We start from the raw sequence: 16,408 nt of genomic DNA on the forward strand, positions 1-16,408 counted from the left end.
GTGAAGAGCGAAAGACAAATTTAAGAAATTATAAAGGGAAATCTTTATAATAATAAAGGGACATTATAAATGATCAGATTTGAAGAAAGTTCAGGAAAGGTAGGATCTGATGTTGACTGACTGTTGTTTGGGATATTGGTTTAATAGTGTTGTTATTAAGAAAGCTAGAAGGCTGGGCCTGGTGGCTCATGCCTGTAATCCCAGCACTTTGGGAGGCTGAGGCCGGCAGATCACCTTAGGTCAGGAGTTTGAGACCAGCCTGGTGAAACCTCATCTCTACAAAAAAATACAAAAATCAGCCGGGCATGGTGGCGTGCACCTGTAATCCTAGCTATTAGGGAGGCTGAGGCAGGAGAATTGCTTGAACCCAGGAGGAGGACATTGCAGTGAGCTGAGATTGCGCCACTGCACTCCAGCTTGGGCAACAGAGCAAGGCTCTATCTCAAAAAAAAAAAAAAAAAAAAAAACAAAGAAAATTCAAGAAGAGTCTACCAAGCATGCAACACATAGTAGCAAGACACACACACACATACAAACACACATGCACACACACAGAGAAGGATTTAAGAGTAAATATAAGTTAATTATATATACGATAAAAGTCTACTGAGTTATACATGCCTTTGGGTCAGACATGTGGAAATGTACATTAGTCAGAATTATGAGTAGAGTGCTCTTGAAGCAGGTGACACTGGAGTATGTGTGTTATTGAAGCCAAGAAATGCTTCTGGTGATAGTAATAAAATATTCCACCAGAAGTGGCAAAGCAGTAAAGATTAATTATGTCATATAACAAAACTTTTGAAGGTAGGCAACTCCGGGTTTGGCAAAGTGGCTCAGTGATGTCCCCAACAGTCCAGTCTCTTTCTTTTTTCTTTGCCATCCTCAATATTTGGTTTTTGGTCTTGGGCTTGCCACTCATGGTTGCAGGATGGTTGTTGGCAGCATTCTGAAACATTTATCTGTATACAACATTTAAAACAAGAAGAGAATGGGGTGAGAAACAAAGAATAGAATTGTGATTGCCAGGGCTGGGGGAAGGGGAAAATGTTGCTAATCGATGGCAACAGATATAAAATTTCTATTATGCAAGATGAGTAAGTTCTAGAGATCTGCTGTATAACATTGTATGTATAAATAACAGTACCGAATTGTGCACTTAAAAATCTGTTAAGAGGGGCCAGGCATGGTGGTTCACACCTATAATCCCAGCATTTAGCGAGCCTGAGGTGGGAGGGTCACTTTAGCCCAGGAGTTCAAGACAAGCCTGGGCAACAAAGTAAGACCCTGTCTCCACAAAAAATACAAAAGTTAGCTGAGTGTGGGGGTGCACACCTTTAGTCCTAGCTACTTGGGAAGCTGGGGCTGAAGGATCATTTGATCCCAGGAGTTCAAGGCTGCAGTGAGCCATGCCACACCACTGCACTCCACCCTGGGTGACAGAGCAAGACCTTGTCTAAAGAAAAAACAAAACAAAACAAAACAAAAACCTCGGGCGCGGTGGCTCACGCCTGTAATCCCAGTAATCCCAGCACTTTGGGAAGCTGAGGCTGGTGGATCACCTGAGGTTGGGAGTTCAAGACCAGCCTGGCCAACATGGAGAAACCCTGTCTCTATTAAAAAATACAAAATTAGCTGGGGATGGTGGCGCATGCCTGTAATTCCATCTACTTGGGAGGCTGAGGCAGGAGAATCGCTTGAATCCGGGAGGCAGAGGTTGCGGTGAGCCAAGATCACGCCATTGCAGCCTGGGCAAAAAGAGCAAAACTCTGTCTCAAAAGAAAAAAAAAACATCTGTTAAGAGGATAGAGCTGTTAAGCCTACTTACTAAAATAAAATTAAGAAGAAGGCAGAAAGCAGAAAAAGAGAGCGAGGAGGAAGTGGAGGTGGAGAAGAAGAGGGAGTAGGGGGAGGAAAGGAAGAAGGAAAAGAAGGAGGCACCAGTAAGCTCTCCTTGCCTGATTTATGTTTTCCTAATCAAAAGGGAAATCCTTAAAAGCTCCTCGGGTGACTTTCTCTTAAGTCTCATTGATCCGAACTTGATTATTTGATCTTCTCTAGCTCAAGAGAGTATGGGAAAGTAAATATATTGCAAAGTACAATGAGATTGTCATCACTGCCTTAGATTAACTATTAATCCCCAGGACTAGGCATATTCTGTATCCTCACCATAGAAAAAAGAACCAGGGCTCTATTAGAAGAAAAAAGAAGAACAATGGATTTTTGTTATTTTCATTTTTATTGCTTGAGACAGGGTCTCTCTGTGTCTCCTGGGCTGGAGTGCAGTGGTACAATCACGTCTCACTCAACCTCCCAGGCTCAAGTGCTTCTCACACTTCAGCCCCCCGAATAGCTGGGACTACAGGCATGCATCACCACGCCTGGCTAATTTTTGTATTTTTTGTAGAGATGGGGTTTTGCCATGTTGGCCAGGCTGGTCTCAAACTCCTGGGCTCAAGCCATCCACCTGCTTTGGCCCCACAAAGTGCTGGGATTATAGGTGTGAGCCACCACGCCCGGGAAAAATGGCCCGTTGCTAGATAAGTAAGAGTATTAGCCAAGGAGTAGATGGATTTCCTTATGGAGAGGATTTAAAATGAATTAGAAAAAATAAATAGCCGGGCACGGTAGCTCACGCCTGTAATCCCAGCACTTTGGGAGGCTGACGTGGGTGGATCACCTGAGGTCAGGAGGTCGACACTAGCCTGGCCAACATGGTGAAACCCCATCTCTACTAAAAATACAAACATTAGCTGGGCGTGATGGCAGGCGCCTGTAATCCCAGCTCCCCGGGGCGGGGGCGGAGGGGGCGGGGCGTGGCGAGGCAGGAGAATGGCTTGAAACTGGGAGGCGGAGTTTGCAGTGAGCGGAGATCGCGCCATCGCACTCCAGCCTGGGGGACAAGAGCGAGACTACGCCTCAAAAAAAAAAGAAAAAAAAAGAAAAAAAATTAAGGACATGGGATGAAACCCTAAGGGAGAACACTATCTGAGGAGATGTTAAGAGGTAAAAGAGATTGTGAAGGATTGAGAAGGCAGACTCTTGAGAGGTAGTTAGTAGGCTAACACCATGGTCATTACAAAGAAAACGGTTCTGTGTTTTCACAGAATTTATCCAAGAGAAGAGTAGCTAAGACTTATACACCAGTAATTATAGAAACAGTATTGTATTAGTCTGTTCTCCTGCTGCTAAGAAAGACATACCCAAGACTGGGTAATTTTATAAAGGAAAGAGATTTAATGGACTCACAGTTTCACATGGCTGGGGAGGCCTCACAATAATGGCGGAAGACAAGGAGGAGCAAGTCATATCTTAACATGGATGGCAGCAGGCAAAGAGAGAGTGAGAACCAAGCGAAGGGGATTTTTCCTTATAAAACCATCAGATCTCATGAGACTTACTCACTGCCACAAGAACAGTATGGGGGAAACCACCCCCATGATTCAATTATCTCCCACTGGGTTTCTCCCACAACATGTGGCAATTATGGGAGCTACAACTCAAGATGAGATTTGGGTAGGGATGCAGCCAAACCATATCAAGTACAAAAGTTGGTGTGGGTCTATAAGCAGGGTTTCTCAACTTTGGCACTATTGACATTTAGGACCAGATATATATATATATTTTTTCGAGACAGAGTCTCGTTCTGTCACCCAGGCTGGAGTGCAATGGCATGATCTTGGCTCACTGCAACCTCCACCTCCTGGGTTCAAGCAATTCTTCTGCCTCAGCCTCCCAAGTAGGTGGGATTACAGATGCCTGCCACCATGCCCAGCTAATTTTTGTATTTTTAGTAGGGATGGGGTTTCACCATGTTGGTCAGGCTGGTCTCGAACTCCGGACCTCAGGTGATCCTCCCGCCTCGGCCTCCCAAAATGTTGGAATTACAGGTGTGAGCCACCACGCCTGGCTCAGATAACTCTTTATTGTGGGAGCTCGTCCTGTGCATTGTAGGATGCCTGGCAGCATCCCTGGCCTCTACCCATTAGGCGCCAGTAGCAAATCTCCCCCACTTCCCTAGGTATTATAATAAAAATGTCTTCAGACATTGCCAAATCTCCCCAGGGGGACAAAATCACTCCTAATTGGGAATCACTGGTTTATAACAAGGAGTGCTTCAGGAAAGGCTGCAAATGGGGCAATAGTAATTAAAACGGATCTCGAAGACTGGATATCATTTAGCCAAGCAAAGTCGGAGGAAAAGAAATTCCAAGGAGCATTTGTGCAGAAGCAATGATGGAAGATTTCAGGTGTGCTTAGGCACACAACATGTACTCATGTCAGGCTCTCACCAGAGCATCTGAGTGCAAGTTGCATGATTTTGAACAGGAGAAAAAAATCTAATCAGAACGGAGGACTAGGGAGATTACTAGCCATCTGTGTGTTGGGTGGATTGGGGCAGGGAGAGATTAAAGGCAGGGATAACAGTAATCCAGAGGGAAGGTACAATGAATGACCAAATTAGGGCAGTGAGAGTGGGAACTGAGGGGGATGACTAAGAGATTTTGTGGAGATACAATTGGGACAGCTTAGTGATTACGGGATGGGGGAGGCTCATATCTTTCTCTCTTGCTTTAAGTACTATCTATAAAGATAGGAGCTATATGAAAGTTTGGAGGCTGGATAATTGGAAGCACATTAATGACATCAGCAGAGAGAGGGAAGCAGGTTAAAAAGGGAAGATTATGTGCTTGGATTTGGATTAATTGGGCTCGTTAGAATAGAGATGAACCAGAGATCTAGTATAGTTTTAAAAGTTATCAGACTACAGGTCATAGTAGAGACACTAGAGGACAGAGTATAAAGAGGAGATTCAAGATCAGATACAGGTGGGATGAACACCTTGCCTATATTTAGAGGGCATGAGGTGATCATAAATAAGGTGTAAGGACCTGCCAGAGAGGCTGGAGGAGATTCAGAATCCTATCATGGAAGGGAGGAGTTTCAAGGAGAAGGAGGATAGCTTTGTGCGTCAGGGTGGAAAGTACCCTGAGAGGTTCTAGAGAACTAGCAGAAAGAAGACTTTACAATATCCTTTCAAAATAGATAGGAATTAATTTATTTTTATTTTTATTTTTTTGAGATGGAGTCTCGCTCTGTCGCCCAGGCTGGAGTGCAGTGGTGCAATCTCGGCTCACTGCAAGCTCCACCTCCCGGGTTCAAGCCATTCTCCTGCCTCAGCCTCCCGGTAGCTGGGACTACAGGTGCCTGCCACCAAGCCTGGCTAATTTTTTGTATTTTTAGTACAGACGGGGTTTCACCATGTTAGCCAGGATGGTCTTGATCTCCTGACCTCGTGATCCGCCCACCTCGGCCTCCCAAAGTGCTGGGATCACAGGCATAAGCCACCACGCCCAACCCAGTAAATCTAATTTTACATGGGGATTAGGTACTAGAGTGTGTACAACAAGGATAAAAATAAATCCAGTGAGTCAAAATTGTCATGGGAAATTTCCGAAAAAGTACAGTATAAATGATTTTCGAGTATTGAACTTGGTGTGTGTGTGTGTGTCTGTGTGTGTATGCATGTGTGTGTGCACATGTATGTAATGGGCAATGAATGCAAGTATTATAAGAAATATAAAAACAGTACAATTTTGAAGTATTTTTTACTATGAGAAATAGAGAAAGAGAATGACATTGTTTTCTGAGTGTGTAGAGTAGAATTTTAGGGTAGATTTTCCTCTTTTAAGACAGAGTATCATTGCCTTATGTAAACTCTCCTATTCAAATTCCAGGAACTGTTAATAACTCAAGGCAGAGAATATTTGTGAGTTTCTGCTTTCCTAGAGAAAATTTAGTAAGATACAGGGAAGACATTCTGCAGGTAGTTGGCACGTATTTTTCATAATGATGGCAATAAAAGCCTTTGTTAATAACAGTGAGGACAAAATGAAGCTGGACTGTCTGGCGCTCGAGTCAACCTCAAAATTAGTGTCTATTAGAAATGTTAGAAATGCTGTCTCTTCTTCAGTAAAAGACACTGCCCATAGATGGGTATATGGTATATATCCAGTTTGGATCCAGTTTTCCTTAAATATCTTTTACTGTGACTTGTTTGAAGTACAGTGCCACTGTCAGAGTAACAACCTTGGTTGATCATGAGCCTCATCATTTGGGAAAAGCATGTGTGTTGTCTGGGAGAGAAGCTTTGGGAGTTTACAGTTGACAATGAGGGAGAACTGTGGGGCCCTTCTATCAACCCTGAAGGGAAATGGGAGGAGAGACATAGCTAGATTGTTCTTATATTCTTTTTTTGTTTTTTTTTTTGGAGATGATGTCTCACTCTGTCACCCAGGCTGGAGTGCAGTGAAGTATGAAGTGATCACAGCTCACTGCAGCCTGGATCTCCTGGGCCCCAGTGATCCTTCCACCTCAGCCTTGGGAGTAGCTTAGACTGCAGGCACATACCACCACAACCAGCTAATTTTTGCATTTTTTGTAAAGACTGGCTTTTGCTATGTTGCCCAGGCTGGTCTTGAACTCCTGCTTTGACGTCCCAAAGTGCTGGGATTATAGGTGTGAACGCCCGGCCCTCATATTCTTCTGTGGATGTTAATTCCCTAACTTTCTCACTTCCCTTCAAGCTGTTTTTTTTTTTTTTTTTTTAATATATACTACCTTCTCTCTTCCTTTGTTGCTAACATCAAAAGAATCCTTAAGTAGGGGTAACAGCAACAGGGTTGGAGGTGAAACTGTACCTTCAAGCCAAAAACAGCCTGAAGGTGAAAGACCAGACTGCTGGTCCTGGATGAAATCCATGACGCAGAGTGAGAATTTCTGTTCCTGTTTGCCTGCCCCTCCCCTATTCTGAGCCGATAAAAAGCCCCAGGACTCAGCCTCATGGAGGGGACTTTCCTGCCTTCGGGTAGGGGGACCACCCCCGCTTCCCTCTCTGCTGAAAGCTGTTTCATCCCTCAGTAAAACTCCCCGCCTTGCTCACTCTTCAATTGTCAGCACATCTTCATTTTTCTTGGGCATGGGGCAAGAACTCAGGAACCAGTGTGCAAGGCAAACTTGACTCAGGCGGGCAAATTGCGTGGGGTGCCTCCTGCAGCAGGTAGTATGCCCCGAGCTAGGCCTCCGGCATTGCCGGCTAGAGGTCCTTGACTGGCAAAGGGACAGAAAAATCCTGCATTGAGGGAGAGGGGGGCGAGGGGCGGTCGTTGGATCTAGGAGTAATTGCCAGGCTTGCTCTAGAACTTATTAATGCATTTATATCTATGACCCCATCACTCTCTATCCCCTTATTACTCTTTCTCATAAAATTTACCACATGGTACCTGTTTTTTTTTTTTTTTTTTTTTTGAGACTGAGTCTTGCTCTATTGCCCAGGCTGGAGTGCAGTGGCATGATCTCGGCTCACAGCAACCTCTCTGCCTCCCAGGTTCAAGCGATTCTTGTGACTCAGCCTTGTGAGTAGCTGGGATTACAGGCACCCCCCCACCACGCTTGGCTAATTTTTAGTAGAGACGGGGTTTCACCATGTTGGCCAGGCTGGTCTCGAACTCCCGACCTCAAGTGATCTGTCTGCCTCAGCCTCCCAAAGTGCTGGGATTACAGGTGTGAGCCACCATGCCGGGCCATAGAGTAACATCTTTATTGAGATATAATTCACATAACATACAATTCACCTATTTAAAGGGTATAATTCAGTGGTTTTTAGTGTGTTCACAGGGTTGTGTAACCATTACCACAATCTAATTTGAGAACATTTTAATCAATTCAAAAAGAAATCCAATGCCCATGAACATTCACTCTCCATTCCACCCTGTCCCCAGATTGAAAACAACTATGTGTTTTCTGTCTCTATGGATTTTCCTGTTCTGCACATTTCAGATAAGTGGAATCATATAATATATAGTCATTTGTGAGACGCTTCTTTCACTTTGCATAGTTTTCAAGGTTCATCCATGTGACTGCATGTAATCAGTACTTCATTTCTTTTTATTGCAGAATATAATAATATTCCATTGTATGGATGATACCATGTTTTATTTAGCCATTCCTCAGTTGATAAACATTTTGCTACCTGATTTAAAGCTTACTTTCTGTTTCTCACACTAGTATATGAGCTTAATGAGGGTAAGAACATTTTTGTTATTTCCCACTCAGTCCCTAGCATTTTGCACATTGCCTGTCTCATGTCAGTGTCAGGTTCAAATCTATCTAGCTGTGCTTTCGCTGACGGGGGCCAGGAGGTTTCACAAGGACTCAATGGCTGATTAAATGCTTACAGATACAGATTTCTCAGGGCAGAATTTCTGCAAGCATTTTGGCTGTGGTCAGTTACTTTCAGGTTTTCATTACTTTTTGGTTTTCACAGCATCCGCAAGTGCCCATAGCCATTATCTCAGCTGCCTCTCTCTTTACTCTCTTGCCAATGGTGCCAGGCCACAGCAGGTGTTATCTTATCACCTCAGTCCACCATACATATGCTTATCAATTTGAGGGGTCAACAATTTCACTGGAGGCTGAAACCCTTGTCATAAATGGCTCCATTTTGAGACATTTCAGATTACAAACCACTGTTATATACCAGCCTAGCATGTAGAAATCACTCAGTACATTTATTGAACACATAATTTAACCATTCATTCACCTGACCAACAGTCATTAAGCACTGACACATTTGTTTTCAACACTCCCTCTCTTCCATGGCAGGCCACTTGGTATGGGAGATAAATATGACAAAGGATCTGCCCTTATGAATCTCATAATCCACTGAAGTGACAACTGTGCAAACAAATAATTAAAGTAAAATTAAGAAGCTGGGCACAGTCTCACATCTGTAATCCCAGCAATTTGGGAGGCGGAGGCGAGGGGATTGCTGAGGCCAGGCGTTCAAGACCAGCTTGGCCAATTTAGTGAGACCCCATCTCCATTAAAAAATAATAAAATAAAATAATTGATTTTGAGAAAGGATATGGACAAAGTGCAGCACATAGACCAAGGGCCCAATTCTGTTTGAGGGCATTGGAGGCAACTTCCACAGCAAAGACTTGGGTTGAAATTTACAAAAATAGGAGTTTGCCAGCTTGACAGAGAGGCAGCGGAGGTCAACCAGCAGCACCCTTAAGCAGTCATGGAGGCTGACCTAGGCGCTGGACATGGAAAAGTAGCAATTCTGGAGCTTTGTATAGATGTGGGGAGGGAACTTACAGGGGACCAACTAGGCTACTGGGCAATTTCACATTATAAAGAATTTTATATGCTCAAATTAAAGGATTAAAAATTTTCCCCCATGTACGTAATAAATTGGCAAAAATGGTTATATTTGAGGGTGGACTAAGGAACTCCGGGAAAGAGATCGGCAAACCAGGCACATGTTCTTGACTACTGCAAAAGTACATTTAAAGTAGCCGCGGGGGATACATGTATACTTTTGGGCAGGATTGTGCCGTGGTCCTCTCAGCATGCAGCAAAGTTACTTTGGGGACAGTAGGGAGGTGGGCAGGAGCCAGTGATGACGGAATGGCAATCACATTTGACCTCTGATCTGTTTCTTTCCTCCTCCTTGACGTCTCCATATAAATGTTACACGGGCATCCACAGCACCCACAGTGGCTGATTCGGGGGTAACCGTGTCATTTGCTTACAACACTGGTACCTCTGCCCTGCACCCCGGGAGTGAGCAGTGAGTGAGGCTCGGGTCTGGGCGCTGGCTCCGAATCTTCGGGCTGGGAGAGACTCCACCATCTGGGGGCGGCCTGGGGGAGCAGCCTTAGTGTCTTCCTGCTGATGCAATCCGCTAGGTCGCGAGTCTCCGCCGCGAGAGGGCCGGTCTGCAATCCAGCCCGCCACGTGTACTCGCCGCCGCCTCGGGCACTGTCTTGCTGCAGCCGGGACCGCGCTCTGCAGCCGCAGACCCGGTCCACACGGCCAGGGGCTGCGACCCTTGGGATCTGCCCTCCGCTCAGCTCGAGCTTCCCTCGTGGCCGACGGAACAATGAAGGTAACTACTTATGGTTTTGTCGGTGTTTTACAAAAATGTGTGCGTGAATCGAACCGGCGATTTCTCCAAGAAACACAGTTGGCAGGGAGGGGAGGAAGGCGAGACAACCATGGCTTATATCCCCCGCAAACGTCTGCAGTATCTTCTTTATCAATCGTAGTTTGCGGGGACCGTGCATTCTGTTCAGATTTCGGTTTAACCTCCACTCGTAGGACGTGCCTTCTCGGACTTTTTCACATTCGCTTTTGGGAACGGAGGTGAAAGTCTGCTACAGCTCCCTCCCCTGCTTGTGAAGTTTGGAAAGGAAGTGAGGGCTTCTCTCAGTTTCTCCTATGCACAGGAGGTGGGGAATTTTGGAGAGGAGGTCTGGGGATGTCCCGGGCTGTAAATGCGCTTTCCTGCAGCGTGTGTTCGTGATGCAGGAGGGAGCGGCTGGAAGAGTTGACCCGGGTGGAGAGGGGAGGGAGAACGATCTTTTCACTGTTAAAAGCAGAAGGGCCCTCTTATTTTGTTTCTTGTGGAAATTAAAGCTTCTAGGAGTTACAAATGATAGACGCCTAAGGGCATTCATTTGTTAAACCAGTGAGCACCCTAATGGCTCTGATCTTGCTAATCACGGATAATTAGCCTAGCTGCCTATTATTTCTGACTATTTAGGTGTAGGGATGTACACCGTTGAGTGTTTTGTTTTCCTGGTTTCACACACTGGAAAACTGCAATCGCATATAAAACCCGAAGAGCAACTTTTTCCAAGGAAAGTGAAGGATGGGCAGATATTCTTGCCATCTAACATTTTGGAATTGAGATGACCATAATGCAATCTGAACTTCTGGTAGGAATAAAGCCTCGTTTCAGAGTTTCTAAGGAGGGAGATGAAGCGTGGTTCTCAACTGCTCTTATCTACAACCCATCCCAGACCATAGTTTCACTTAGAAGAAATAATATGTAAATAGCGCCTTTGTTGCCAAACAAAAACTTTCACTACAATTAAACAGTAACCGAGTGGAAACTATGCGTTTTTGTATTCAACAGAGATCACACAACTTTTCTTCTATAGTTAGAGGTTCTATTTCTGGCTTCCTCATGCTTGTTTCATTTCAGATGAAAAACACACTTTAGTTGATTATAGCTTTAGTAAGTAAAAGGAGAAAACTAAGAATGAACAGTCTTGCTTTTCCAGCTTTTTCCTGTCCATGTGCAGTTGTGGTTAATTACGCATTTTTGTAGGTCCAAAAAACCCTGTCCCTTCCACAAGATACTTTTATAACATGGGGAACTAGGTAAGATATCTACAAGTAGTCTCTTTTCTGTTTCCTGATATTTCCTAAGATTAAGAAAGAAATGATTGTATTCTAGGTATGATCGAAGAAGTATGGAAGGTTCCATTAAGTTAGTTTTATCACAATATTTCAAACATCTTTCCACTTATCTCTTAAATATGTATTGCTATCACAAGCTTGATTTTTAAAAAAAATGTTATTTGCACATGGCATATTGATTGCGTTTGTCCTCAGCAAATTCTCCGGGCTTAAGTCATGCATAAGCTTGTATTTTAAGACAGACACATGCAGAATGGGCAACTGGATAAGAAACATAGGATATACACTGAGTAGCATGTGTACAAAAATGGTAAGTGAGTATTATGACTTAATAAATTTAGATGGAGATTTAAAAATGATACACATGTAAATGGGATTGGAGGCAAGGGAAGTCCGTGTGTGTGTGTGTGTGTGTGTGTGTGTGTGTGTGTAGGGAAGACCGGAGGCCTAGTGGGGAGAGAGGTTTTACATTCCAGACACAGGATGTGGCCCCTCAGGCTAGGCTCAGAGATGTAAAGCTAGTTAAGCTGGCCTAACAAAAGGGTGGTGGTTAGAAAAAGGAAAAAAAGAGGTGGGGGTTGGGGAGGAAAAGAATTTAATGCTGGCCAATATTTTCATCTGATAAGTTTCAGTAATGAGTAATTTCACTGGATTTCAGAACTACAGAGAGAAAAGGGGAAAAATATTTTTCCTTTTTTACGCAAGAATTTCTCTTGCTTTTCAGCCCATTAGAACCAGATCTAATTATTTGAAATGAGTTTAAAACCTTATTATGAAAGGAAGTTGAAAACATTTGATCACAATTGAGTTTTGTACTATGGACTAAAACCAAGATGTGCTTTCTGTCAGTAGCTGTGCAACTCCCTGAAAAAAGAAAAATAGCGCAGAGCGATCTGAGCTTTGTGAAGGCTACACAATTTATCAGGCCCAGAGAGATAGGAGTGTGAGACTTCAGTCACGCCCCGCCGTACGCATGCGCAGGAGTAATTATTTAAAGACAATTTGTTCCTAACTGCCTCACTCATTATGTTCCTGGAATTTGTGATACAAAAAAACAATGTTTAGCCTATCAATAGTTTATGTAGTTTATGTTATTTTAATATAAATTCTTCTCAACTTAGAAACTGCCTCTTTTTTCTTTTAAAAACCCACTTGTAACTGCTGTATATATTCAGGGCAACTTGATTTGGTGTTTCGTTGGTTGCAGTCCTCAAATTTGACCTCAATATACTCTCTACTTATATAAATTTTGTCTCAGTTTTGTCCGTAGGCTGACATTCCAATTGTTTTCCTAATTATATATTTTGTTCCTTATTTCTCATGTCTAGAAATAAAGCTAGGGAAGTAAACAGCTGGAAAGCTGATAGTGGTGTTATTAACCTAACTGAGAGGGCTGGGCTTATGAGTAAATTATTTCTGTGCATAAATGAAAGATTGTTTCTAAATGGCGGCTATCTTGAGCCTTTGGATTAGTTACATCTTTTGGGGTTTCAGGTTGCCAGCTTCTTTAAATGGCCTCTTCTCAACTGGTATAGGAAGTTGGAAAATAAAGAACTTTCTTTATTTCCCTTTAGTGTTGGTAACCACAGTTTCTTTAAATAACAGATGCCCACCCCAGGGAAACCCAGTGGCATGATCAGCCTTATGCTCAGGAAGGTTTGGTTGCTATACTGGAGAGTGAGAATCTGGGACCTTCCATGATAGACATAATTGTGCCAGCTATCCTCTACTTTCTATATGATGCTATCATTCTTTTTTCTTTTCTTTTTTTTGACAGAATCTCACTGTGTTGTTCAGGCTGGAGTGCCTCAGAGTGATCTCTACTCACTGCAACCTCTGCCTCCTAGGTTCAAGCAATTCTTGTGCCTCAGCCTCCTGAGAAGCTGGGATTACCACCATGCCCAGCTAATTTTCGTATGTTTTTGTAAAGACAGAGTTTTGCCATGTTGGCCAGGCTGGTCTGGAACTCCTGGCCTCAAGCGATCTGCCCATCTCGGCCTCCCAAAGTGCTGGGATTACAGGCATGTGCTATCATTCTTTTTGAGCACAGGAGGAAACTATGGCTGATCTGCTCATTTTACTGTCAAAAATATAGGCAGCTTTTGTATTGTAACATTATCCCCTTAACAGCTGTCCAACTGGTCTATACATTTCACCTAACATATGGTAAATGTTCCTACTGTTGGCCTTTCCTGAGCCTCTGTCCATTCAACTAAGGCCACTGCAATGGGATTGTATGCAGTTCAGCCAAGAAATAAATGTGAGGTGCAACTCACATTTTTTAAATGTTTCAAAATTAAGCATTTAGGTGCTTTTATTCATAAACATGACTTTGCAAATATTAGTAAACAGTTTCATCATAAGACCTTGTCAGTGATTCACAATGTCAATGGTGAACGCAAAGGAGAATCTGTCTTTTCTGGAACACCAGGTTCAGGTATCAGTTTCAACTATGCTTATAATTTGTGCTCTGAAGTCCACAAAACTAAATTATCTTTCCCCTAAAAATTGAGTCCTCATATCCTTAAAATAGCTTGGAAATTAGATTACCTTATGAATACAGCATAGCATGTCACATAAACATTTTTCTACTGTCATACCTTTTTGGTGGGAAAGACTATTTTGCAAAACATTTTTCTTGTGTTCAGTAATTAATGGGAAAAACAAACTCTAAAAGAAAGAGACAGTTATGTCCCAAAAATACAGGAAAATGGAAGAATGGAAACAGGGAAGACCAATAAAGAAAAAAATAGAGGAAATTACATTACAAGTAATAAACTGAAGTCATACTGAAAAACATATGGCTCTTTCTTATTGAAAGTTGTGAAATAGTTGCAAAACTCAGCTAGTTCCATTAAGAATAGTCTTTAATCTAAAAAGAACAAATTCATTTGTCAGTTCTTTATTTCGGTGTGTAGATTTGAATGTTTCATCAGTTGCATTTACAGTTTATCCCTCAGTGTGAGAACTGTTTTTGCTGTTTTGACTATAAATGGATATCTGCTTTAGGAAGACTTAGGAAGCCTGGGACATAGGATTACAGATCAAATTCTATTTGACTCCATAGAAGTTGAGACGGAAGGAGCACCTGTTGGGATATTCTAGACCAAACATTCCACAGCTGTCTCTTAACGTGACTGACAAAGAGACACAGTTGAGACGAAGTTTGGGTATATCCTGGGATGAGGCCAAGGGTGGATTTGCACAGGATGGTCACAGGGCAGTTGTTAGCATTCCACCACTACATAAAAGGGTGATTTTGCCAAGTGCATTTCATTTCATTTCAGTTGATTTAGATACCAAGTTATATTGTTTTGACTTTAGGACTAGATGTGAGTTCAGGAATTTGAAATCATAATAAATGTTTCCTTGAACTTTGAAGATAAAAGGTAGAGTTAAAAGACAGCTGCAAAGTCTACATGGGGAAGCATAATGCATGACTCAGGGTTCCATGGTTTTCAGTGTCGGTGAGTGCTCTGTACACTTATAAGAATAGTGCTGGTGTTTATAGAAGAAACACATGCAGGTTTCAGGCAAGACTTCCTTGCTTAATTGGTGCTTTTGCTTTCCATTTTCTAAATGCCATGCAAACTACTTTTTTTTTTTTCTTTTGTTGAGACGGAGTCTTGCTCTGTCACCCAGGCTGGAGTACAGTGGTGCGATCTCGGCTCACTGCAAGCTCCGCCTCCTGGGTTCACGCCATTCTCCTGCCTCAGCTTCCTGAGTAGCTGGGACTACAGGCGCCCGCCACCACGCCCGGCTAATTTTTTGTATTTTTTGTAGAGACGGGGTTTCACCATGTTAGCCAGGAAGGTCTCGATCTCCTGACCTAGTGATCTGCCCGCCTCGGCCTCCCAAAGTGCTGGGATTACAGGCGTGAGCCACCGCTCCCGGCCTCAAACTACTTTAACTGAAAACATTCTCCTAAGGAAAGCATCAGAAAACTTACTAGAATTGCTTAAGAATAAATAAATAATACAAATAAAAGAGCAAAATGAGAAAGTAGACAGACTCCTAGTCTATTGTGCTATTGATCTCTCCAGGTTCTAGGCTTTCCTGGGTCTGACACCACTTTGTAAATTTTTTTTTTTTTTCCAGATAGGGTCTCATTCTGTCACCTAGGCTGGAGTGCAGTGGTACAATCATGGCTCACTTCAGCTTCAACCTCCTGGGCTCAAGTGATCTTCCTGCCTCAGCTCCCTGAGTAGCTGGGACCACAGGCATGTGCCACCACGCCCGGTGAATTTTTGTATTTTTTGTAGAGATGGGGTTTCTCCATGTTGCACTGGCTGGTCTTGAACTCCTGGGCTCCAGTGATCCACCCACCTTGGCCTCCAAAGTGCTGGGATTACAGGCATCCGTCACTGCACTGGGCCAGTTTGTAAATCTTATGAAAAGTATGGCCAATCTTTTGCAAAATGTGCAAACACATATAGACACAAAGTTTTATATCTAAATTATTGGTTATTAAAGCCAGGACAATAGAGTGCATATAGCATGGAAGACAGGTAGAAAAGACTGAAATGGTTTAGTTATTCAGAGCAGTGGAGGGCTATTGGCTCTTGCCTTTGCAGTCAGCTGAGATATGAAACTATATAAGCAGAAGCTTCACGCTGCCATTTGAATATTGAAAATCTCCACTTTTAGTTCAAGAGATAAACAACCAATGGTTTGTTTGTTCACAGCACATAAGTTATCACTTTCTTCTCTGTTTCATCCCATCAAGATCTAAGGTGTATAGTTACAGAATAGAACTCGGTTCATACCATATGCACCCTAATTTCTTCGATCTTCAACTAGTTTGGAAGTGTGTGTGGGTGTTTTCTTAGCCAAGGTTAATATGCAATTTCTTAGTGGAGTGTAGGAGTTTGGGGTGCCTAGCCTTCTTACTTCCCAGTTAGATAATTTCCCCTACCTGTTGTACCTGTCAAAGGAGAAGGCCAGTATGGCCATGTTCTTTGCAGGTGACTCCACCTTAGCCACAGCTGATTGTAACAAGGGTGTATATTTGGCCCAAGTCCAGCCATCTTTTTTTTTTTTTTTTTTTTGAGGCAGAGTCTTGTTCTGTCACCCACGCTGGAGTGCAGTGGTGTGATTTTGGCTCACTGCAACCTCTGCCTCCCGGGTTCAAGCA

The 16,408-nt window shown here is 43.1% G+C and overlaps 1 protein-coding gene across 2 annotated transcripts in view; it reads left to right on the top strand.

Moving 5' to 3' along the window:
* The first annotated feature begins 9,456 nt into the window (after positions 1 to 9,456).
* The window catches only part of BCAT1 (branched chain amino acid transaminase 1), a 137,024-nt gene continuing 130,072 nt past the window's right edge, over positions 9,457 to 16,408 (top strand). Inside the window, exon 1 of one of the 2 annotated variants that reach the window (XM_009425724.5) lies at positions 9,457 to 9,955. In XM_009425724.5, the coding sequence (XP_009423999.1) occupies positions 9,950 to 9,955 (6 nt within the window). In that variant the 5' untranslated portion in view covers positions 9,457 to 9,949. The remainder of the gene's footprint in view (positions 9,956 to 16,408) is intronic. The other variant, XM_009425725.5, reaches the window with a different exon arrangement.

Source organism: Pan troglodytes, chromosome 10 (assembly GCF_028858775.2).
Source record: "Pan troglodytes isolate AG18354 chromosome 10, NHGRI_mPanTro3-v2.0_pri, whole genome shotgun sequence".
Taxonomy (NCBI): domain Eukaryota; kingdom Metazoa; phylum Chordata; class Mammalia; order Primates; family Hominidae; genus Pan; species Pan troglodytes.